The sequence below is a fragment of the Anomaloglossus baeobatrachus genome, chromosome 6, assembly GCF_048569485.1.
Source record: "Anomaloglossus baeobatrachus isolate aAnoBae1 chromosome 6, aAnoBae1.hap1, whole genome shotgun sequence".
NCBI lineage: Eukaryota > Metazoa > Chordata > Amphibia > Anura > Aromobatidae > Anomaloglossus > Anomaloglossus baeobatrachus.
In genome coordinates this window covers 290853673-290877516 of record NC_134358.1, presented here as the reverse complement: position 1 = coordinate 290877516, position 23844 = coordinate 290853673, and the positions used below count along the sequence as shown (strand labels likewise).

Below are 23844 nucleotides of genomic sequence, written 5' to 3'. Positions count from 1 at the left end.
AGTACGCCCACAGGAGCATGCTAACATGCTTTTCAATGCCCTTTGCCCAGCGTCATCAGCGGTGATGCACGTACCTGTGACCATCATATGCGCTAGACCTCTCTGAAGCCCGGCTTCATAGTGCGCATGACCGGAAGTGCAGGGCATTCTGATTATGCGCACTGACCCTAAGCCTAGCGTTCTGAAGCGGTGACAATGGACACAGGTATGCACAATTCTTGGTTTTCAATGTTTTTTTCAAAGTTTATTGCATGGTTTCAATAATTTTATACATTCATAGATAGGAGTTTTATAGGCACAACAATATCAAACATATTTTATGCTTTACATCTTTTATTTCTTTATTTTTGAATGAGGAAAGAGCAGTTGATTTAAACTTTATAATTCTTTGGTATTTTTAGATATTTTTTTATTTATTTAGCTTTTTAGTCCTTTTAAGGGATTTGAACCTGTGATTGCTCATATGCTATATATATATATATATATATATATATATATATATATGTACTGTAATACCACTGTATTTAAATTTTAAATGTACCCGATGTTCTTGGGTTCATAGAAAGACAATAATGACAGCCATAGAGGCCTCAGTACACCCACAACTCCCATGCTATCCCATTGGTTCCTCACAATTGAGAGGAACATTAAAATAAGTAAACAGCATGTATTAGAGATAGCTGTGATTGCTGCTGATACAGGCAGATGCTAGTTGTGTATCACAGCCAACATCTACCTGGTATAGGGCAGGTTCAGCTCGTGACCCCGCTCCGCAGAATCATTAAACAGCACTTATTAGAGCTTGCTCTGTTTGCTGCTATTACAGGCAGACACTAGCTGTTAATCACAGACAACATCTACCTGGTATAGAGCAGGCTCAGCTCTTGAGCCTGCTCCATACATCCTGCATGCGACCTGTTACAAAAATGTATATCATAGGTCGTTAAGGGGTTAATGGGTCAGACACTGGTTTAAAAGGTAACCACCTATAGGTGGCACTATAGAGAAAATATTCTGACAGGGAGCTTATTTTCATACCTTTTTCCTGGTTAGCATTGTTTGTAAAATTTGTGAAATCACATGAGTCTCCACAAAGAGGGCCAGTAATCATAAGAGATAGCAGAACACAATCAGTAAAATGTAGTATAGGAGTAAAAACACTACAGACATATTCAGCCCTTTTGTGTCATCATCACTTTAATATTCTGTTAAGACAGATACATTTTCTCAATTCCCAATAATTTTATTGTTCTTCTTGTTCCTACAACTATTGATATACAATTGTATAATTCGATTTTCTGCAATCTACTGTTCCATATGTTTGTTTGTTTTTCGTTACCATTAATTTGTTGTGTTTGATTATTTTCTTTAGAATAACTCGTTTTATGTGAAGCCAAGAGTTACCGTTCACAACTTTGGTATCAAGCACTATGCTGGAGAGGTAACTTCAAAATATCATTTCTCTGCTATGTACAAGTGACTCTAATGATAGAGTATAAGGGTCTGACATCATAAAGTGACAATATTTATGTGATCTGCCATCAGGTTATCTGATTATTCTTCATTTGATATTTCAGAAAGATTATTTAGTTGTACAATTATATCTTCTTTTATAATTAACAGGTCCTGTATGATGTCAGGGGCACTTTGGAAAAGAACCGAGACACTTTTAGAGATGACCTTCTCAACCTTTTACGTGAAAGCAGGTAAGGGGCATTGCTTCTCTTAAGTCTTCTGCACCAGTGTTATTGCAATGACCCATGGATATATATATATATATATATATATATATATATATATATATATATATACACACACACACGGAGAGTTAAATAGTATTGAACACGTCACCAATTTTCTAAGTAAATGTATTTCTAAAGTTGAAATTGACATGAATTTCTCACCAGATGTTGATAACAACCCATCCAATCCACACGAACAAGGAAATCAAACAATAATTGTTTTCATAAATTTAGTGATGTGTAATAATGAGAAATGACACAGGGAAAAAGTATTGAATATGCTTACTGAAATGTATGTAATACTTTGTTCAAAAGCCTTTGTTGGTGATGACAACTTCCAAATGCTTCCTTTATGGATAAATTAGTTGCATGCATTGCTCAGCTGTGATTTTGAACCATTTTTCAACACAAACACTCTTCAAATCCTGAAGGTTTTGTGGCTTCTTCTATGATCTCTAAGCCTTAGTTCCTTCCATAAATTTTCTATTGGATTCAGGTCAGGTGATTGGCTCGGCCATTCTAGCAGCTTTATTTTCTTTCTCTGAAACCAATTGAGAGCTTTCTTGGCTGTGTGTTTGGGGTCATTTTTTTGCTGAAATATCCACCCTCATTTTATTTTTATTATCCTGGTAGATGGAAGCAGATTTTTTTTATCAAAAATGTCTCTATAAATTTGTCCATTCATCCTTCCTTCAATCATATGAAGTTTGCCAGTGCTGTATGTTGAAAAACAGCCCCACACCATGATGTTCCCACCTCCAAACTTAACTGTTGGTATAGTTTTTTGGGGTGATATACAGTGCATTTTCACCCCCAAACATGGCATCCAAAGAGATTAATTTTGGGCTCATGGAGTCTTTGTGGTGAGCATGCATACAGGCTATAGAAGTTGAGTACATTACTGTTTGTTTTCTTTGAAACAATTGTACTGCTGATTCCAAGTGTTTCTGTAGATTTCTACAGGTGGTTCTTGACTTTTGGATGACTCTTCTGATAATTCTTTTCACTCTTCTGTCTGAAATCTTACCTGTTCATGGCCAATTTATGGTGAAATATCTTCTTTCCATTTCCGGATTATGGCCCCAACAGTGCTCACTTGAACCTGAAGTATTTTAGAAATTCTTTTGTAACCAATGCCAACAGTATGTTTTGCAACAATATGGTAGGGTTTGAGAGAGCTCACTGGTTTTACCCATCATGAGATGTTTCTCGTATGGCACCTTGGTAATGAAGAACCTTTTTGTAGGACATCAGTTGAATCAGCTGATATTATTTTTCCCTTCTTGTTAGTATTGCTTTCCTAATACTGATAGATCTCAGCTGATGTCATGACTTGCTATGGCTTTTTGCACCTCTCTGTTCAATACATTTTCCCTGTGTCATTTCTCATTATTGCACAACATAATTTATGAACATCTATGGTTGTATTTCTTTGTCGTTGTGGATTGCATGGGTTTTTACCAACATGTGGTGAGAAATTTATGTCAATAGCACCTTTAAAAATAGATATACTTAGAAAATGTGTTCAATACTTATTTCAGCCACTATATGTATATATTATATATAGGTTTTTGAGCATTAATTTATGCACAGATCTTTTAAAATCCCGCTACTGCATTTTAATAGGGTTAAGGTCTGGATTTTGATTAAAAAGTACAGACCTTAAAGCGGGCTTTACACTCTACGATATTTCTAGCAATTGCTAGCGAGGTGGATGTACAGTACCTGGCCATGGCCGCTATCAGATGACTGGGCAGCTCCAGAACTGAGCATTTCAGTCTGCCGCCGCTGGCTCTGAGGACAGATGATTGGTGGGAGTGTTGAACCCCAGATGATCAGACATTGGTGACCTACTATCCTAAGGATAGACCATCAATGTAAAAGTAGTGGCCAACCTCTTCAAGTCTAAAGCTGGCTTTACACACTACGATATTTCTAGCAATTGCTAGCGATATCGTACGCAAAAGCACCCGCCCCCGTCGTGCATGTGATATCGTGTGATCGCTGCCGCAGTGAACATTATCGCTACGGCAGCGTCACATGCACTTACCTGGTTGGCGTCATCGCTGTGACTGCCGAACAATCCCTCCCTCAAGGGGAAGGTGCGTTCGGCGTCATGGCGACGTCACCGCGACGTCACTAAGCGGCCGGTCAATCAAAGCGGAGGGGCAGAGATGAGCAGGACGAACATCCCGCCCACCTACTTCCTTCCTCATTGTGGGCGGGACGCAGGTAAGGTGAGGTTCCTCGCTCCTGCGGTGTCACGCACGGCGATGTGTGCTGTCGCAGGAACGACGAACAACATCTATAAACAACCATTAACAATTTTTGGTTTTAGGACGACCTCTCCATGGTGAACGATTTTCACCACTTTGGAGGACGTTTAAGGTCGCTGGTAAATGTTACACACTGCAATATCGTTAATGACGCCGGATGTGTGTCACTAACGACGTGACCCCGACGATAAAGCATTAACGATATCGTAGTGTGTAAAGCCCCCTTAACCCTTGGTCCAATGTAACACTTTTATTATTTTCTTTTCCAGCTATATATATATATATATATACATATACACTGAACAAAAATATAAAGCACTTCTGTTTTGCTCTCATTTTTCATTAACTGAATTCCAAGATATAAGACTTTTTTCTCTCAAATATTGTATAATCACCAGCAGCGTATAGCCTGGTGATTACATGGTGGCATGGGCCCCCTGACGTTATGTTTATAGGTGTTACAAGTTTAAGTTGTGGCATTCAGCTGTGCCAAATTCAGTATGGGGAATGAAGGGTTAATTCCCTTCATGTGGTAACACGAGCAGGCTGCTGTGATTGGTCAGCCTGCTGCGTGGTGGTAATGGAAGTAGTTATGACAGGAATTTATGGGGTTAATCTGCCCCTGTGAGTAACGCGAGCAGGCTGTGTGATTGGTCAGCCTGCTGCGCGCCAATTTTAAAGTCTGTCATTGGTGGACAGAGGTAAATATGCAGGAGACTTGCCTTTATAAGGAGCCAGCTGTGAGCCAGCTGTGTCAGTTTCCAGCTGTGAAGAATGAAGAATCCAGATGGAGTCCCTCATGGAGAAGATGATGGCTCGGGTCAGCGCAGTGGACGGCGAGGAGTGGCTGAAGAGGTGTCTGGCGCCGGTGAACGAAGCCGCCGAAGTGGTCCTGGATCCAGCTCCGGATCCCGCCGGTGTTCCTGCGAGGAGGGAAGAGCTTCTGCGGCCCGGAGATGGAGAAGACGTCGGGAGATCCCTGAGGAAGAAGAGGAAGAAGAGCGACGTCTACTCACCGCCTGAATCCTGTTCCCAGCGGTCCGGCGGAGGGAGGAAGAGGTCGGCATCTGCTCGCGGTCGGCGCGGCGCTGAGAGGAAGGCGTCGGAGACATCGCGAGAGGTGGGAGTTCCGTCGAGAGGAGGGTCCGGAGCATCGCGAGACTGCCCAAGAAGCCGACGAGATTTGGCCGCGTCATCAGGGCGCGACTCCCAGAATGCCCGGCGGGCGATTATCCCGGAAGTCGCCGCCGGGAGTTCCGCTCCGGCTGTTGTGGCCGGGTATAGCGGAGATCCTGGGTCGCTCACGGGCCTGTACGCGCCGCCGGCCCCATTGCAAAAGAGCTCAGCTGGGGCTTTGGCGGCGGCAACGCAGGTCTGGAGCTCGACCGAAGAATCCGAAGAGGACGTCGCAGAAAGTGGAGGTCGTCAACCCTTGTACAGCGCGTTGGATGGACCCGGGAGCGGAGGACATGGTGAGAGCCCCCTTGCTGGAGCACCCAATATTAATTGTGTAAAGGACATGGTCATTAGGACTTTGTCAGAGCTGCTTGGGGGGCATGTAGTGCTTCCTCAGGCACCTGTTGCTGAAGTTTCTATTCAGGACAGATTCCCTGGGGTGGCAGAGTCTCATTTAAAGGAAGCAATGACATGTGATGTTTCCCCTTTGGGTTTTCATCTCAGTGCTTCCATTAAAGAAAAGATTTGGAGACAAGAGTATGTAGATATCTTTTCTCTGTTACCGGTTGCTAGGGAACTGCAGCATAAAGTGGAGAAACCTGATGGAAAACAAGAGGTTGAGTCAGAACGAAAGAAACATTTTAAATCATTTTATTCATGGTTACAGGCTTTCTCCATTTATGCTGCAGTTCTTGGGGAGAAGTTTCCTAAATTATGTAGTGGTTTATTTCAACACAAAGATTGTATTCTGGAGGCTTATCGTAATTTCGGTGGCTTAGCGTGGCTGAATTACGATGAGTCTTTCAGACAGAAATTGGCGGTTCACCCTGCTGTCAAGTGGGGTGTTAAAGATGTCGGGTTATGGCTGAATTTAATGCTGCCTCAGCGACAGAACCCTCACAGACAGCAGGTGAATGTCAATTCAAAAAGGGGGGTGTGCTTTGCATTCAATGAGTCCTCATGCAAGTGGCAGGGTACCTGTCGCTTTCGCCATGAGTGCTCGTTTTGTGGCGGGGCTCACCCCTTGTTTAAATGTTTTAAAAAGCATGGTCAGTCCACGGTACAGCCATCTGGTGTTAGGGAGCAGTTTTTCAAAGGCTCAGACTCCAGTGAGCCTGGAAGGAATGCTCCCGTGGCTAGACCGTTTTCCAGACAGGCCGAAGGCAGCTCTGGTTCGTAGTGGGTTTCAGGCAGGTTTTCCTGTACCTTCTTTTGAAGGTATAGGTTGTAATGTAACTAAGAATTTACAATCGGTCGATAGCCATAAGGAGGTAGTCAGGTCACATATTGAAAAAGAACTGTTGTTGGGCAGGGTGTCTGGTCCTTTTGAATTTCCTCCGCTTACAAATTTTAGGATATCACCTTTGGGGGTTGTCCCCAAGAAGGAGGTTAATTCTTTTAGGATCATACATCACCTGTCTTATCCAACAGGTAGCTCACTGAATGATGCTATTGATCCTAATGCATCTTCGGTGAGTTACACATCTTTTGATGAGGCAGTGGATTTGTTACGGAAGTTTGGCCCGGATTGTTTCCTGGCCAAATCAGATATTAAGTCTGCCTTCCGGCTTTTGCCAATTAACCCCTTGGGTTTTAATTCTTTGGGTTTTTGTTTTGAGGGTTCTTTTTATTTTGACAGGTGCCTCCCTATGGGTTTTTCTTATCATGTTATTATTTTGAGTCATTTTCCTCGTTTTTGCATTGGGCAGTTCAAGAGGGGTTTTCAGAGGGGGGTATGTTACATTATTTGGACGATTTCTTATTTGTTGGTAGGTCAGGGCGTTGTTTGCAATTACTAAATAAATTTTTGGGTTTGATGAAGTTTTTTGGGGTTCCGTTAGCTCATGATAAAACAGTTTTCCCTTGTACAGAGCTCGAGTTTTTAGGGATTGTGTTGGATTCACAAAAAATGGAATTGAGACTCCCTGACCAAAAGATTATGAAGTTAAAAGGCTGTATTGCAAGTTTTTTAGTGAAGAAAAAGTGTACCCTGCGAGAGCTCCAATCTCTGCTGGGTGGTTTGAACTTTGCATTAAGAATTTTGCCAATGGGGAGAGTGTTTTCAAGACGTTTGTATGATGCAACTAAGGGTGTTAGGTGTTCAGGTTCACACATTAGAATTTTGTGGGAGATGAGGAAGGATTTAAGAATTTGGTATGAATTTTTAGAAAGTTTTAACGGGATTAGCTGCGTTCAGCAGGATTTTATGTTGTCTCAGGATCTACTTTGGTTTACAGGTGTGTCTAAGGAAGTTGGGTTCGGTACGATTTTTCGTACACACTGGTGCTTTTCTTCATGGCCTTCATCTTGGTTGTCGGAAGGTTTGCTGGAGAAACAGGTGTTATTGGAGCTTTTTTCGGTTTTTGTTTCAGTGCATATTTGGGGTAAGGAACTAGCGAATAGGAGGATTATACTCATATCACATTGTCAAGGTTTGGTTTTTGCTTTAAACACCTTGGTGGTGAAGTGTAGGTTTCTAGGTGGTATATTGCGAAAATTGGTCCTTTTGAGTTTGAGGTGGAATATTTGGTTGAAGGCTCGTTTTGCTCCTGAGTGCAATAATGCTGCCGTTTTTTACCTCTCTTCTCAGCGGTTAGAGGAATTCAGGAAGAGTTCAGGAAAGATGGATCCCCTTTTGACTGCATGCCCGTCCCAGCTATGGGAGGCAATTTTGGATTAGTAGCAGCTTCCATTAAAAATTCTATTGCACCAGGGACTTGGAAGGCATACTCTGCTGCTTGCTTGGCTTGGAATCAATTTTGTGATTCCAGGAATCTGTTTCCCCACAAGTGTGATGTGTCTACAGCACTTGGTTTTTTGAATTTTTATGTTGGTTTAGGTTATCGTTATACCTTTTTGTATAAAACATTTTGTGGAATCTCTTTTTTCTTAAAATTACATGGTGAGGAGTCTCTATTAAGCTTATTTGCGGTTCGGCAGGCACTAAAGGGTTGTAAAAAAGGTTGTGTTGTGCCTGATCGCCGCAGGCCTATATCCGTGAATCTATTAGAAAAGCTATGGTTTATGTTGAGTGAAGTTTGTTTTAATAATTTTGAGTTATGTTTATTTCGTGCAGCTTTTGTGATTTGTTTCTTCGCAGCACTCAGGATTAGTGAGTTGTTGTCCCATAGTCGGTGCAACACCTCGGGTTTATATAGGAAGGATGTTAATGTATCTGACTCTTGTGCTGTGTTATTTATTAGTAGGTTAAAAATGGACCAACTTGGTAAAGGGTGTTCTGTGAAGTTGCGCCCTTTACGGGGTTCATGTATATGCCCCGTCACCAATTTATCTCAATGGCTTACTGTACGGGGGGATACCCCGAGTTTGTTGTTTTTACATGTAGATGGTTCTCCTGCCACTAAGTTTCAATTTAATGCAATATTAAAAAAATGTATGGTTAAATTACAGCTAGATAGCTCCAACTTCTCATCACATTCTTTTCGGATCGGGGCTGCAACGTAGGCAGCAAGAGCTGGCCTCAAAGGAAAAAGAATTGGTAAAATTGGTAGATGGGCGTCAAACCGCTATCGGTTGTATATACGCCCTAATTTATTATAATTAATTTATTCTGTTTCTCTCCAATTCTAGGCCCAATGGTGATTTGGCTTGTAGGTCACTCGTTTATACATTGGGCGCAGAGGAGAGCGGCTTGTAGAAGTTACACAGAGAACTTATCTTTTCAGTATGAACTGATAAATGTTTTTTGGTGCGGTATAAGGGGTCTGAAATTTTCTAATTTGGTTGGCACCCTAAAAGGTATGCTGTTGACTCACCCGTATCCTGATCTCATAATTTTACACATCGGAGGGAATGACCTAGGTAAAATAAAGACATTGGACTTGTTATCTAATTTCCACAGAGATTTTGCGCTAATAAAGAACCTTTTTCCTTATTCAGCGCTGATTTTTTCTGAAATTGTACCAAGACTGGTCTGGAATGGCCAGCTTGCCTTTTTGGAAAAAATAAGGAAACGTGTCAATCGTGACATGGCAAAATTTTTTGTTAGTTTGGGCGACTTCTCGTATCGCCATAGCGATCTGGAAGGTTTTACTGCTGGCCTGTACAGGCCAGATGGAGTACATCTCTCTGACGTTGGTCTGGACATTTTTAATGTGGGTATTCAGAATATGATAGAAGAATGGCTGTGGTGTTTGGGGGGGAGCCTCGTATTGTTGATACTCGGCCGTTTGGGGAAAAATCGCCCAACTATGTTGGGTGGATTGTGGTTTTATAAGTGGTTAATTGTACTTTATGGTGGTATTTATGAAATTTTATGGTTATTTATTTTTAATAATATGGTGATTTTAATTTATCAAGTTACCAATAATAAAACACCACGGCCATTTTTATCCAAATGTCATGTGTCTGAGTATTTATTCTTTATTAATGGTAAGTTAATTGGTTATAGTGGGCTTTATGCTACCATGTTCACAAATATGTCTAAATCGGTGTTAGTGAGCACTCCTCTTTTACCAAGATAATCCAACCACCTCACAGGTGTGGTATATCAAGATGCTGATTAGACAGCATGATTATTGCACAGGTGTGCCTTTGGCTGGCCACAATAAAAGGCCACTGTAAAATGTACATGTTTTATTACACTGCACAATGCCACAGATTTGCAGGAGTGTGCAGTTGCCATGCTGACTGCATGAATGTCAACCATTGCTGATGTCAACGTTGTGAATCTAGTGGCCCATGGTGCCGGTGGGGTTATGGTATGGTCAGGCGTAGGTTATGAACATAGGTCCATTTTATTGATGCTATTTTGAATACAGAGAGATACCATGACAAGATCCTGAGGCCCATTGTTGTGCCATTCATCCACAACAATCACCTCATGTTGCAGCATGATAATGCATGGCCCCATGAGGCAAGGATCTGTACACAATTCCTGGAAGCTGAAAACATCCCAATTCTTGTATGGTCAGCATACTCACCAGACATGTCACCCATTGACCAAGTTTGGGATGGTCTGGATAAACGTACAGGACAGTATGTTCAAATTCCTGCCAATATCCAATATCCAGCCATTGGAAGAGGAGTGGACAAACATTCCACAGGCCATAACCAACAATCTGATCAACTCTATGGGAAGGAAACGTATTGCACTGCATTAGATAAAAGGTGGTCACACCAGATGCTGACTAGTTTTCTAACACCCCCACACCCTCCTTTTTTAAATTTTTCAGAGTATTGCAGGTTCTGACATTGGGGTACATGTGCTGGGATATCCACTCCTTAGAAGATTATTGACTGTCTTGTAGATTTTCCAATTATAAATAATATTTTTCACTATATTATAATTGATTCCAAATTGTTTGGATATGGAATTATAACCTTTCCCAGATTGATGGGCAGTGATTTTACCATTGCTGATGTCTTTTCTCCTTGGCATTATGTTAACAGACAATTAAACGCTCCAGACCAGCAAACAGTCAAAACTTCTGCTTTTATATATTTGGTCACACTTCTGGTGAACAGTTAATAAAGGCCATTAGTGCTACTTATCAATTTAATCCCCATGGAAACAATAAGGGTGGACTTAATTTTCACACACTACTTTTACAGTTTGACATAATTTTTGGTAAATTGATCATGGCACAGTATAATTTGTCATGTGTTATTGTACATGCGAGGTTGTATTTGCCCATTATTTTTTTTATGTCCTGATCCGTGAAAGTCAAAGAAGGCGTACTTAGTTTTTCTCATAACTGTAAATACTTATGTATGATCATAAGTAAGAAGATATCTCCCTCATGGCTACTACAGTTCCTAAGATGAGGGAGATGTAAAAGGAATTGTAAGTCAAATGTCAAAAATCCTCCATCCCTAGGACCAACTGAACGCTGGAAACTCAAAAATTCCAAACCAAGAGAACTACTTATCTCTACTTTAATATTCTATTTATCCTAATAGGTCCGCGGTCCAAACTGGTTCTGAAAAGCCACAAGTGCTCAAACGCACTCAGGGCTGACACTTGTATGAAATCCCTTAGCACTCAAGAATGATCTCAAAAATATTAATATACAGGATTCCTTGCATTAGAAAAAGTGCCTGACAACTGTGCAGGAGAAGTTTATTTGAGTATTATGAGTTCTTATTGTTTTCTTGAATTTTGTTTTTACCTAGACTTGACTTTATATATGACCTGTTTGAACATGTTTCAAGCCGAAATAATCAGGACACTCTAAAGTCTGGAAGTAAGCACCGGAAGCCTACCGTCAGCCTGCAGTTTAAGGTTTGTATATAATAGGTTACTATGGTAAACCTCATCCTGCCACCAGAGGGCGCTGCTAGGAAGCCTAAATCCTATATAGGCTTGTGCCAAATCTGAAGATGTGAACCAGTTCTGTTCCGTCTGGGAATAATTACAAAACTATTCTTTATTTTAGGATTCCCTGCATTCCTTGATGGCAACACTGAGCACATCTAATCCTTTCTTTGTGCGCTGCATTAAGCCAAATATACACAAGGTGAGACAGAGTACTGAATAATTAAAGAAAAATTCTTGAATTTTTGCCTTTTCTTCTATACTATTTTGCATTTAAAGTGTTACTAGCGAAGCACTCTATACTCGGATCTCTCCCATAGACTAGGAATTTTGCAAAGGTTGAGCTTGAGCTTTTATGATCTGTGATGTGAGAGAAGTAGAAGAATGGCCAGAAGTTCCTAGCGACATGCTATTGTATAAAACCACAACTCCACCCAAAATACATAATCCCTCTATTACTAGTTAGACCTGTTTTACCTGTGCAAATCAAGCACACATGAAATTCATTTGTACAGTTACTAATCTGACTATTACTGGACACCACCACGGCCTCATTCATAATAATTTATAGGAGTTTTCCAGACACAACACAGCTGGCACCTATATCGATCTGCAGGCGGGGAATTGTTATCCCGTCATAAAATGACATGGCAGATCCAAGACCTGACCACCAAGCAATTCATTCTTTCAGAGGCTGCCAGAAACAGCGGAGTGCGTGATTCAGCAGCCCCATAATGAATGAACGGATCAGTGGTCAAGAATGTACACAACGGCTCTATTCTAATGTGCATAAAAGTTCCCTGTTCTCCTGATTGGTGGAGGTTTAAGCAATTGGACCCCATTGATCAATATCTATGGATAGGTGACAACCCCTTTAAAGCCATTTTTTGCATTATGCCACTCAGTAGTTATATAATCTTGTATAAAGTTGTTATCCTGGCATGACAAATCCCTATATTGTAGCATTTGACACAACTGGTTAGATCAGAAATGATATATAATGCCAGTGCACGCACCGTTACACAATATCTATTAAAATCATTGGTTGACCATGGTCACAGCAAGTACTCCAGAACTAAGATTTCCCTGGCTAACAAAGAGGGAGCACAGGCAAGTAATTCTTTCTATTCTTTGGTGCTCTCGTTTTAATTAAAGAAGCCGATTATTGTAAGATAAATATTATGAGAGAAAATACCAAACTCCACTATTTGCACCCTCCCCAGGTCCAGTGCAGGGCTGCTGCCCCCATCGTTGTAGACAGGCTACAGTCTTGAGTTCATGACTACAGACTACAGCTCATGTAAAAGCTGCAGCTAATCATTGGCATAACTACTGAGCCACTAGTGGGCACAGACAAAAAAAAGGGCCCCTGGGCAAGAGCATGAGCCCAATAGCTCAATATAATGCACAACTGCTTTAGAGGTAAAAATGGGCCTCCTTACCCAGCTGCACATGTTGCACCAATGTTACTGTATGTCCGCCTCTGCACTGAGCCCACTGGTTGGCTGCAAAAGTCAGAAGCTGTAGTCCTGATGCCTCTGCTATAACCTGTCTACAAAGATGGCAGCAGCTGCAAAGAGGCATCACTGAACCTGGCGGAAGTTAGTATTGTGGAGTTTGTTAGTTTCTACAGCTGAAACCCTATACAAAAGAATAATCCTGGAAAACCCCTTTAAAGGGACTTTGTCAGCAAAGAATGACTGTTCAAACCAAGTACAGGTGCTCAGTGCATCATGTGGGGACAATCTATACATGGAGAACAAGCAAGTGGGAAGGTGCACCAAATGATTAGACCCGCCATGATGCAAGAGCGCCTGTGCTTGGTTTGAGCATTCATTTGTGCTGACAGAGTCCCTTCAACAAACAACCTGGCAGATTCCCCTGAAAAATGCTTGAGTCCCCCGGTGACTTCCATTATACTTTGGTACTCAAGTTGCCATATGAGCGTCCTATCGCTCGTTACGAGTACTGACTACCCGAGCATTGTAGTGTTCACTCATCACTACCTATAGCACATCATGGTACAAGTCTGTTTGTGCGTGAAATCGTAATCTGTCACTTGTAATCCATTCTGTTCAGACAGTTTCCATCACCGTATATAGAATAAATTCTAAAACAGGAGCTCATTATATCGCAAGATGTGCCAGATCGTATTTAGCTTCTGCATAACCACGTGTTATTTGGCCTTTGTTCTTAAGTTATCACAGTAACATATTTATTAGTTTGTGCTTGTCTGCACATGAGAAAATACAGTATATATAGTGTATATTGTATGTATATTGTATGTATTTTATATGTAAAAGTGTTCCGCTAAGGTATCACAGAAAACCACCAGATTTGATGCTATGGACACCTTTTATAATATTAAAATGACTATTGGAGAACTAATTGAATGTTATTTGGTGAAACCTAGGGTATTGCAATTGGTGCAGTTTATTGTCAATATGCCCCACTTATACTTTTAGGGATAATCACATGTATTAGGATTGTGTATTTTCTTGTTTTTGAACAAGGGCTACACTATGTACACACTCCAGCTGGAGTTTGTGTTCCCTGACTTTGCCTTCCATACATACCACAATGCTTTAATTACTACATAAATCCTTCCAATTCACCAGTAACCTGCACTCATTCAGAATTCCTGTCTCCTTCCGCCCCCTGTGTCTTGTTTTTAATCTGAAAGACTAAGTACGTTGAGTTATAAAATCTGACAAAGACATTCCTGACATTTTTTATACTATTGCCTGTTTGTGTATCTTTGGTATGTCTCTTATGTCTTGTCAGCCATGTCACCTCTGTTCTGCGTGGTGACAAGGTGCTCCACTGCTCAGTTCTAAGAGAAAAAAATTATTTCTCAAAGACTATATTTTTCGGATTATAAGACACACTGCACCATATGATACATTTAGGTTTTGTAGGAGGAAAATAGGAAAAATAATTATAGCAAACACTGTGGTCATGACACACTATTATGGGGGGATCTGCTGCTGACATGTCGCGGGCGGGGAGGACGCCGCCGCTGCGCTCGCTCGCTAACGCTCAGGTCCGGCGCTGCTGCGGCTGCTGCTGCTCGGTGGCTCGAGCGGTGGGCCGGATCCGGGGACTCGAGCGGCGCACCTCGCCCATGAGTGAAAGGGGTGGTTGGTTTGGGGGATTTAGTTCGTGACGCCACCCACGGGTTGTGGTGAAGATGGGCACCACTGCTGCTGGTGACTGGGATCCCGGGTGATGGTAGGGAGCAGCTGGGATGTTGTTTTCCCCCTCCGTGGGTAGGGGGTCGGTGGTCCCGGGGCCCGGTGGTGGGACAGGGAGGCAGGGTTGGTGAGGTGCAGGGTTGCAGGGACAGTGCGGCACGGTGCTGGATGGCATGGGTGTACTCACTCAGTAAGAGATGCGCAAAGTCCTCGGTAAACCAAACGGCTAGATGGACGGGTCCCGCAGCCGGCTGCAGTGTCTCTCCCCGGACAGGTGATGGCGGCTGTCTTTCCCTGCACCTTTGTGTACTTGTTTGACTACGATGGATCCCCAACGGTAGTCCGCTCCCCGGTGTATGGATGCCGGAGGAGCCCGTTTGCCCGCAGGCGCTGGCCCTTGGGTCTCTAGCCTTAGGCGGTAGCTGTATACCCTCACGGTGTGGACGGTTGCCTTCTATCGGGTCTTTGGCTGTTAGGAAACCCCTGGGGTTCCGGTCACACTCGGATTTGACTATTGTCGGCGGCTCCAAGCCTGGTCGGGGTCCGATGGCCCTGCCTGTATGTGCTGGCTTCACTTCGCTCCCCGGTCGGTACCGGCGGGCCAACGCCCGACCCCGGTCCTACGGTTCCGCATCGATTCACCACTCCTGCAGACGGCCACCACCGTCTGCCAACCTTGTTGTCAGTGCCTGGGCCACAAACCCAGACACTCTCCACTTCACTCCTCTCACTTCAACCTCCTCCACTGTTGTGTCACTTTTTCCCGCCTCCAGGCCTGTGAACTCCTTGGTGGGTGGGGCTAACCGCTTGGCTCCGCCCCACCTGGTGTGGACATCAGACCCTGGAGGGAGGCAACAAGGATTTTGTGTTTGGCTAATGTTGCTGTCTAATGGGGGTGGGGGTGTGTGAGTGTTACCTGTGACGACCTGGTTAGTCCAGGGCGCCACAGACACTCCTATTGGGGATCTGCTGCTGCACTCTTATAGGGGAGCTGCTGAATGTCCCCAAATTATGTATTAATGTCCAACATCCTGGACCCCTTTCTGGTATATACTGTATGTCCCGCATCCTGGTGTATATGTGGCCCATCCTTGTATATATGTCCCCTATCATGATATATATGTGACCCATCGTGGTATATAGGTTAACCATCATGAGCATCTTCCTGGTGTATATGTCCCCAATCCTGGTATATATGTTCCCCATCTTGAAATATATGTTCCTAATCCTGGTTTATTTGTTCCCCATTTTGGGCCCATTCCTGGTATATATGTTCCAAATCCTGGTAAAATAGTATGCAAAAGTTTAGGCACCAACCCCTGGTCAAAATTACTGTTTTTGTGAACAGTTAAGCAAGCTTAAGATTAAATATTTTTATCTTTTACATTTTTAAATTAACAAAGGAAAATGGGCTAATGCAAAATTTTGGGCACTCTTCATGGTTAGTACCTGGTAGCACCCCCTTTTGGTGAGTATCACAGCTTATAAATGCTTTTTGTAGCTGGCCAAGATATTTTCAATTCTTGTTTGAGAGATTTTCATCCATTCTATTCTTTCTTAGAAAAGCCTTCCAGTTCTTTAAGATTCCTGGGTCGTCTTGCATGCACTGCTCTTTTGAGGTCTAGCTACAGATTTTCAATGATGTTCAGATCAAGGGACTGTAAGGGCCATCGTAAAATTCTCAGTTTGCAGCTTTTGAGGTAGTCTATTATGGATTTTGACGTGTGTCCAGGATCATTATCCATTTGTAGAAGCCATCCTCTTTTCAACTTCCGCTTTTTTTAGAACAAAACTTATGAGAAAGGTGCTTGTAGGATTGCTAGAGAGGCAAATCAGAACCCCTACCTGACTACAAAAGACCTTCAGGAATATTTAGCAGACTCTGAAGTTGTTATACATTGTTCTCCTGTTCAGTGATCTGCATAAATATGGTATAGACAACACTGCACTTCTGTAGGCGGTACACAAGTAGGATTCAGTCCCATAAACAGTGTAGACAATTAACTTGGCACTCAGAAGAGATGAAAATAATTTTGACTATTTATTTGAGGAAATACAAACTGTACCAGCACAGACATTTCGGTCCTCAATGGACCTTCATAAGTGCTGTGGGTAACTGAAGAGAAGAGCCTCAGGGAGAACAAACACTGTATGAGTGTTGCGGCATCCACCGCGTCACTCATCAAAAGTATGTTTGAAGAAAAAAAGGGCATAGAATTTCAGGAAAAGAACATATCGCCAAACATTAAGCATGGGGGTGGATCAATCATGCTTTGGGGTTGTGTAGCTTGGGAAACATTTCACGGGTAGAGGGAAGAATGGATTCAATGAAATTTCAACAAAATTGTTTGTTTCACCATTTTCCGTGACCCATAACACAATTATTTTTCCATCATTGGAGTTATGGAAGAGTTTGATTTTTTTTGTTTGCTGAGCTGTTTTATGGATACCAGTTTGTGGTACATTTGATGTTTCGATTACCGTACTTTTTATTTGATTTTTTTTGTGAGGAGTACTAGCTGAAAAACCACAGTTCTGGTGTTTCGATTTTTTTTTTTCTCTTTCCACATTTATTATATGTGTTAATTAATTTTACATATTGATAGGCAGGACTTTTAGAAATGCGTCGATATCAAATATGTTTTTTATTTATTTTTAAAAGGGGCAGTGACTCGAGTTGTTCTATTTTTTACATTTTTATATTTTTAATGTTCATGGGGGAAGGGGACAATGAGAGTCAGTGCACAAAAGCACTTACAACCACGCTGTCATGGTTCATGCATGGCTCTGCTGTCGCTGAGCCGGTGCATGCATCCTCTTCCCCAGGGTTTTAGGTCTCATGGGAGGGGCTTGTTCCATCCTGCCTCGTTCTGGAGGTCGTGCCACCATATCTTGGGGCTACTACCTCCGGGAAGCCGCCTGTAATAGTTACTGCTCTGCAGCGTGCTACTGGTTCCCATGAGTCTGACTCTGATCCATCCCGTCTCCCAGCTACCTCTTCTTGACCTGTGTCCTCCCTATACCGCTTGTTTTTCCCATCCTCCTGACCCTGGTTCTGTCCTTTGTCTCCTTAGTCCTGTCTGTCGGACCTCCGGTCCCGTTCCTTGTCTCCACCTCCTTTGTACGTACTTTGATCTCCCAGCTGCTGACCTTGGTTACAGTCCCCAACTTCAGCTTTGTTTTGCCCTTCTACCTCCGACATTACTTCCTGGCTTTCTACCCTTTAGCGGCTTGCTTTCTTCCAGGTACTGATGAGACATTCTGGCAAAAGAGCTGCCTCTGAAGCTTGCTTCTGTGCCCCCCACAAGCGGAGCGTGACACGTGCCATTTAAATGCCACTTTCAGAAACTGCGACGTTTTAGATGATAACAGCAGCATTCCGAGCTCAGCTCAGGCAACTGCTGTTAGGCACAGATATACTATAGCTGGCTTCAGCAACATATGGAGAGAGCTCAGCTCTGGAGCTCTCTTTACACATGGATACAAAAGTAATCACATACATGTATGTGATATTATTTTAATGTGTTAAAATCTCAGTAACGGAAAAATGACTGCTTTTGTTACAATAAAGTACCTGATAATCCATATTTTATACTAAATAACCAATACCTTACAGGTAAACTAATTAAGATCTTAGATAAGTTATTCCTGGTTCATGTTTTATTTCTCCTAATGTGTTTGCCATTAGGTGGTATTGTTTTCTTGCTGGTTACAATGTACAAATTCCTGTATGTATTTTCTGTACATGACTGATGCTCCTTGTACACAGAAACTGACCCCCACCATGACTTTTCCATCATTCACAACTGCTATTCTGTAAAGTTGAGGTGCAGATGTAAAGGAGGAATTCTGTATCATCAAATACTCAGTCACCGTTGCTATGAACGGTGGCTTTACATTTAAAGCAGCTGCATTCTTTTATAGCATCCCTTACATTGTCTCTTTGGGATAGATTCCAGACGTCTGTATTCCTATGTTCAGTGCAGAATGTTATAAGAAGAAATTCTAAAGTCAGAGCACAACATACTGCACAAATAGAAATCTGAACAGCGTGTGCTGTATGAATGTGGCTCTAAGAAAATATACCTAGCACAGTGATTATCATGGGGAAGTGTTTCTTTCAATAAATGTAGGTCAATCAATGATGTCTAATTATAATTGCCTGCAGTTAGTGTTGGCGTCTGGCCAATTATCTGCCACAATGCACTGTGCAGCCTGGCTTCTTACTGCAGCCCCGAACTCTTCCTTCTTCACCTTTGTTCATGTTCCATCATTTCACTTTGTTTAAACTCGAACTGTGTCTTTTGTGGCTGCTTTCTGTATAAATGAGGCGTTCTTTTATATCAGATGTCCCTTTTAGAGTAGAGTAGCTTGTTTGTCGCTTTTCCATTTCTGAAATAGGACAGTGCTTTTTGTAGACACTGGGACACTTTTCTTTCTGTCTCATGGTTCATTCAAATGCAAAATCTCTGTGAACAGACAAGCGTTCTTAATTAAATATACAAAATATACAGTACTATATATATATATATATATATATATATATATATATAATTGCCTTATTCTGTCTGTCTGTCTGTCTGTCATGCTCCAAAATTGTGTCCTTACGGTGACACAAAGCTGATTGGCCGCTGGGCTCGCCATGGCCCCGCCCCCCCACACGGATTGGCCTCTCGCCCCGGCTCTCTGCAGGCTCCGCCCCCTCACGCAATGCACGCTCGCTCTGGCCCCAACTGACACGGAGCTCCGACTCCCAGGTGAGTACACACACACACATCAGATCACACTCGCTCTCACACACACCTCACACATCACATCCACACACTCACAACATCCTGGGATATCGCTTGCTTCTACACCGGCTCCGTCACGATCCCAGCAGCGCCAGACATAACCTTGCGATGCTGGGATCTTGACGGAGGCCGTGAACGCTGGTAACCATTATACACATCGGGTAACTAAGGTCCCTTAGTTACCCGATGTGTATCATAGTTACCAGTGTACACCGGCTCCCGGTACACATGTGCAGGGAGCCGGCATTATACTCCTCTCCCCCCAGGACTACTCCTCCTATTACAGTCCTCCTATTATACTCCTCTCTGAGTATAATAGGAGAACTATTATAGCCATGGGGGATGTAGCACGATGGTGGGTGCGCAGCATGGGGGATGTAGCACGATTGGGGTGCGCAGCATGGGGATGTAGCACGATGGGGAGTGCGCAGCATGGGGGATGTAGCACGATTGGGTGCGCAGCATGGGGGATGTAGCACGATGGGGAGTGCGCAGCATGGGGGATGGAGCACGATGGGGAGTGTGCAGCATGGGGGATGGAGCACGATGGGGAGGTGCACAGCATGGGGGATGTAGCACGATGGGGGGTGCGCAGCATGGGGGATGTAGCACGATGGGGAAGTGCGCAGCATGGGGGATGTAGCACGATGGGGAGTGCGCAGCATGGGGGATGTAGCACGATGGGGAGGTGCGCAGCATGGGGGATGTAGCACGATGGGGAGTGCGCAGCATGGGGGATGTAGCACGATGGGGAGTGTGCAGCATGGAGGATGTAGCACGATGGGGAGTGCGCAGCTTGGGGATGTAGCACGATGGGGAGTACGCAGCATGGGGATGTAGCACGATGGGGAGGTGCTCAGCATGGGGGATGTAGCACGATGGGGAGTGCGCAGCATGGGGGATGTAACACGATGGGGAGTGCGCAGCATGGCGGATGGAGCACGATGGCGGGTGCGCAGCATGGAGGATGTAGCACGATGGGGAGTGCGCAGCATGGGGGATGTAGCACGATCGAGGGGATGTAGCACGATGGGGGATGTAGCACGATGGGGAGATGCGCAGCATGGCGGATGTAGCACGATGGGGGGTGCGCAGCATGGGGGATGTAGCACGATGGGGAGTGCGCAGTATGGGGGATATAGGACGATGGGGAGTGCGCAGCATGGGGGATGTAGCACGATGGGGAGTGCGCAGCATGGGGGATGTAGCACGATGGGGAGTGTGCAGCATGGGGGATGTAGCACGATGGGGAGAGTGCAGCATGGGGGATGTAGCACGATGGGGAGTGCGCAGCATGGGGGATGTAGCACGATGGGGAGTGTGCAGCATGGGGGATGTAGCACGATGGGGAGGTGCGCAGCATGGGGGATGTAGCACGATGGGGAGTGCGCAGCATGGGGATGTAACACGATGGGGAGTGCGCAGCATGGCGGATGGAGCACGATGGCGGGTGCGCAGCATGGGGGATGTAGCACGATGGGGAGTGCGCAGCATGGGGGATGTAGCACGATGGGGGATGTAGCACGATGGGGGATGTAGCACGATGGGGGATGTAGCACGATGGGGGGTGCGCAGCATGGGGGATGTAGCACGATGGGGAGTGCGCAGCATGGGGGATGTAGCACGATGGGAGTGCGCAGCATGGGGGATGTAGCACGATGGGGAGTGCGCATCATGGGGGATGTAGCATGATGGGGAGTGCGCAGCATGGCGGATGTAGCACGATGGGGAGTGCGCAGCATGGCGGATGGAGCACGATGGCGGGTGCGCAGCATGGGAGATGTAGCACGATGGGGAGTGCGCAGCATGGGGGATGTAGCACGATGGGGGATGTAGCACGATGAGGGATGTAGCACGATGGGGGGTGCACAGCATGGGGGATGTAGCACGATGGGGAGTGCGCAGCATGGGGATGTAGCACGATGGGGAGTGCGCAGCATGGGGGATGTAGCACGATGGGGGGTGCGCAGCATGGGGGATGTAGCACGATGGGGGGTGCGCAGCATGGGGGATGGAGCATGATGGGGAGTGCGCAGCATGGAGGATGGAGCACGATGGGGAGGTGCGCAGCATGGAGGATGGAGCACGATGGGGAGTGCGCAGCATGGGGGATGGAGCACGATGGGGGGTGTGCAGCATGGGGGGATGGAGCACGATGGGGAATGCGCAGCATAGGGGATGGGGCATGATGGGGGGTGTGCAGCATGGGGGATGGAGCACGATGGGAGGTGCACACCTCCCCCCAACACACACACACACACAGGGAACCACAAACACCGCCATACACAGACACCCACACACACAGACAACGCTGCACACACACAACACCCAACACACAAACACCGCGGCATACATAAATATACGCACATACCGCACAACACACACATTGCACAAAACATACCTCCCCCCAAAACACACCACACCCACACAAACCGCGCAACACACACACACACAACGCGACAGACACACAGCGCTCCACAAACAACGCAACACACATACAACACCGCTCTCACCCCCCGCCACACCCAGACAACACCCAGAACATGTACAGCGCCCTACACAAACACTTGGTAACTACACACAACAACATCTATATATATATATATATATATATATATATATCTATAACAAAAATCATACATGAACTACACAATGCGTAAATTCTAGAATACCCGATGCGTAGAATCGGGCCACCTTCTAGTATATATATATATATATATATATATATATATATATATTTTCTTTATATAAATCTATAGTGGCACAAATAAATACATCAGATTTACTATATAAAAATTCAAATAAAAATAAAAGTAAATTGAAACAAAGTAATAATATTGTTTTTTCTACCAATTACAGCAAACAATATGATCTTGTTACAAAAATAGTGAAAAAATATCTACCTATACTTGGTGAGGACCCAATTTTGAAACAAGTAACAAAAAATAATATCCAATGTGTTGCTAAACGAGCCCCTACCTTGGTACCATTCTCTCTCCAAGTCTGTTTTTGAGCGATATTGATCACAGGGAGGGATCCTCTTGGATTACTCGGAAAGGTTTTTACAAATGTGGTGCAAATAAATGCAAAGCGTGCAGTCATGCACAAAAGGGAAAAACCTTTCAGTCTACCTCAAATCAAAAAATATTTCATATAAACACTTTAATTGTAATACGACTTTTGTTGTATATTTAATAACATGCAAGTTTTGCAATATCCAATATACAGGTTGTACGACGGGTCCTTTGAAAGTTAGAATCAGAAGACATCTTTCTGATGTCTTCAAACAGAACGCAATTGCTATATCTGCGGTATCTAAACACTTTGCCCTAGTGCATAAGGGTGACGTTAGTGGTTTCCAATTCATGGGTGTTGAACAGATACACAGACCGATTAGGGGTGGAGATCACAGAAGGAAACTATTAAACAGGGAATCCTCTGGATCTTCACCCTCAATACCAGACATCCAGAAGGTTTGAATAACCGTCAGGATCTGATATTACACTATTAAATATAACCGGATCCTGTTCTCTCCTTATTATATCAGCACTGTGTTCAGTGAGACTATTTCAGCTTGCACCCTAATCCATATTATGCGTTTTCTTATCTATATGCTTATACCTATAAAATATGGAATTCATCCCTTTAAAATAATCATGGAATTTTGGATTGGTGTGCAATATATATATTTATTTTTCAATACAGTGCACTACTTGTATGCTATTTATATGGTATATAAAATTTATATGTTGCATTAGATATGAATCTAATCCTTAAATATAAATTTGATTCTTAATAAAACCTTTTTTCCATCTAGGGTATGTAAACCACATATTTGTTGATATATTGAGTGTCCTGTTGGACTATTATATATAACTAGAAGGTGGCCCGATTCTACGCATCGGGTATTCTAGAATTTACGTATTGTGTAGTTCATGTATGATTTTTGTTATAGATATAGATATATATATATATATATGTATATATATATATATATATAGATGTTGTTGTGTGTAGTTACCAAGTGTTTGTGTAGGCGCTGTACATGTTCTGGGTGTTGTCTGGGTGTGGCGGGGGGGTGAGAGCGGTGTTGTATGTGTGTTGCGTTGTTTGTGGAGCACTGTGTGTCTGTCGCGTTGTGTGTGTGTGTGTTGCGCGGTTTGTGTGGGTGTGGTGTGTTTTGGGGGGAGGTATGTTTTGTGCAATGTGTGTGTTGTGCGGTATGTGCGTATATTTATGTATGCCGCGGTGTTTGTGTGTTGGGTGTTGTGTGTGTGCAGCGTTGTCTGTGTGTGTGGGTGTCTGTGTATGGCGGTGTTTGTGGTTCCCTGTGTGTGTGTGTGTGTGTGTGTGTGTTGGGGGGAGGTGTGCACCTCCCATCGTGCT

General features: G+C 43.7%; 1 protein-coding gene across 1 annotated transcript in view; it reads left to right on the top strand.

Annotated features, from left to right (window-relative positions):
* Positions 1-23844, top strand: part of MYO10 (myosin X) — a 348533-nt gene that overhangs the window by 240304 nt on the left and 84385 nt on the right. The window contains exons 16-19 of the mRNA XM_075314877.1: positions 1373-1441; positions 1624-1706; positions 11330-11438; positions 11593-11673. Coding sequence (XP_075170992.1) covers positions 1373-1441; positions 1624-1706; positions 11330-11438; positions 11593-11673 — 342 coding nt within the window. The remainder of the gene's footprint in view (positions 1-1372; positions 1442-1623; positions 1707-11329; positions 11439-11592; positions 11674-23844) is intronic.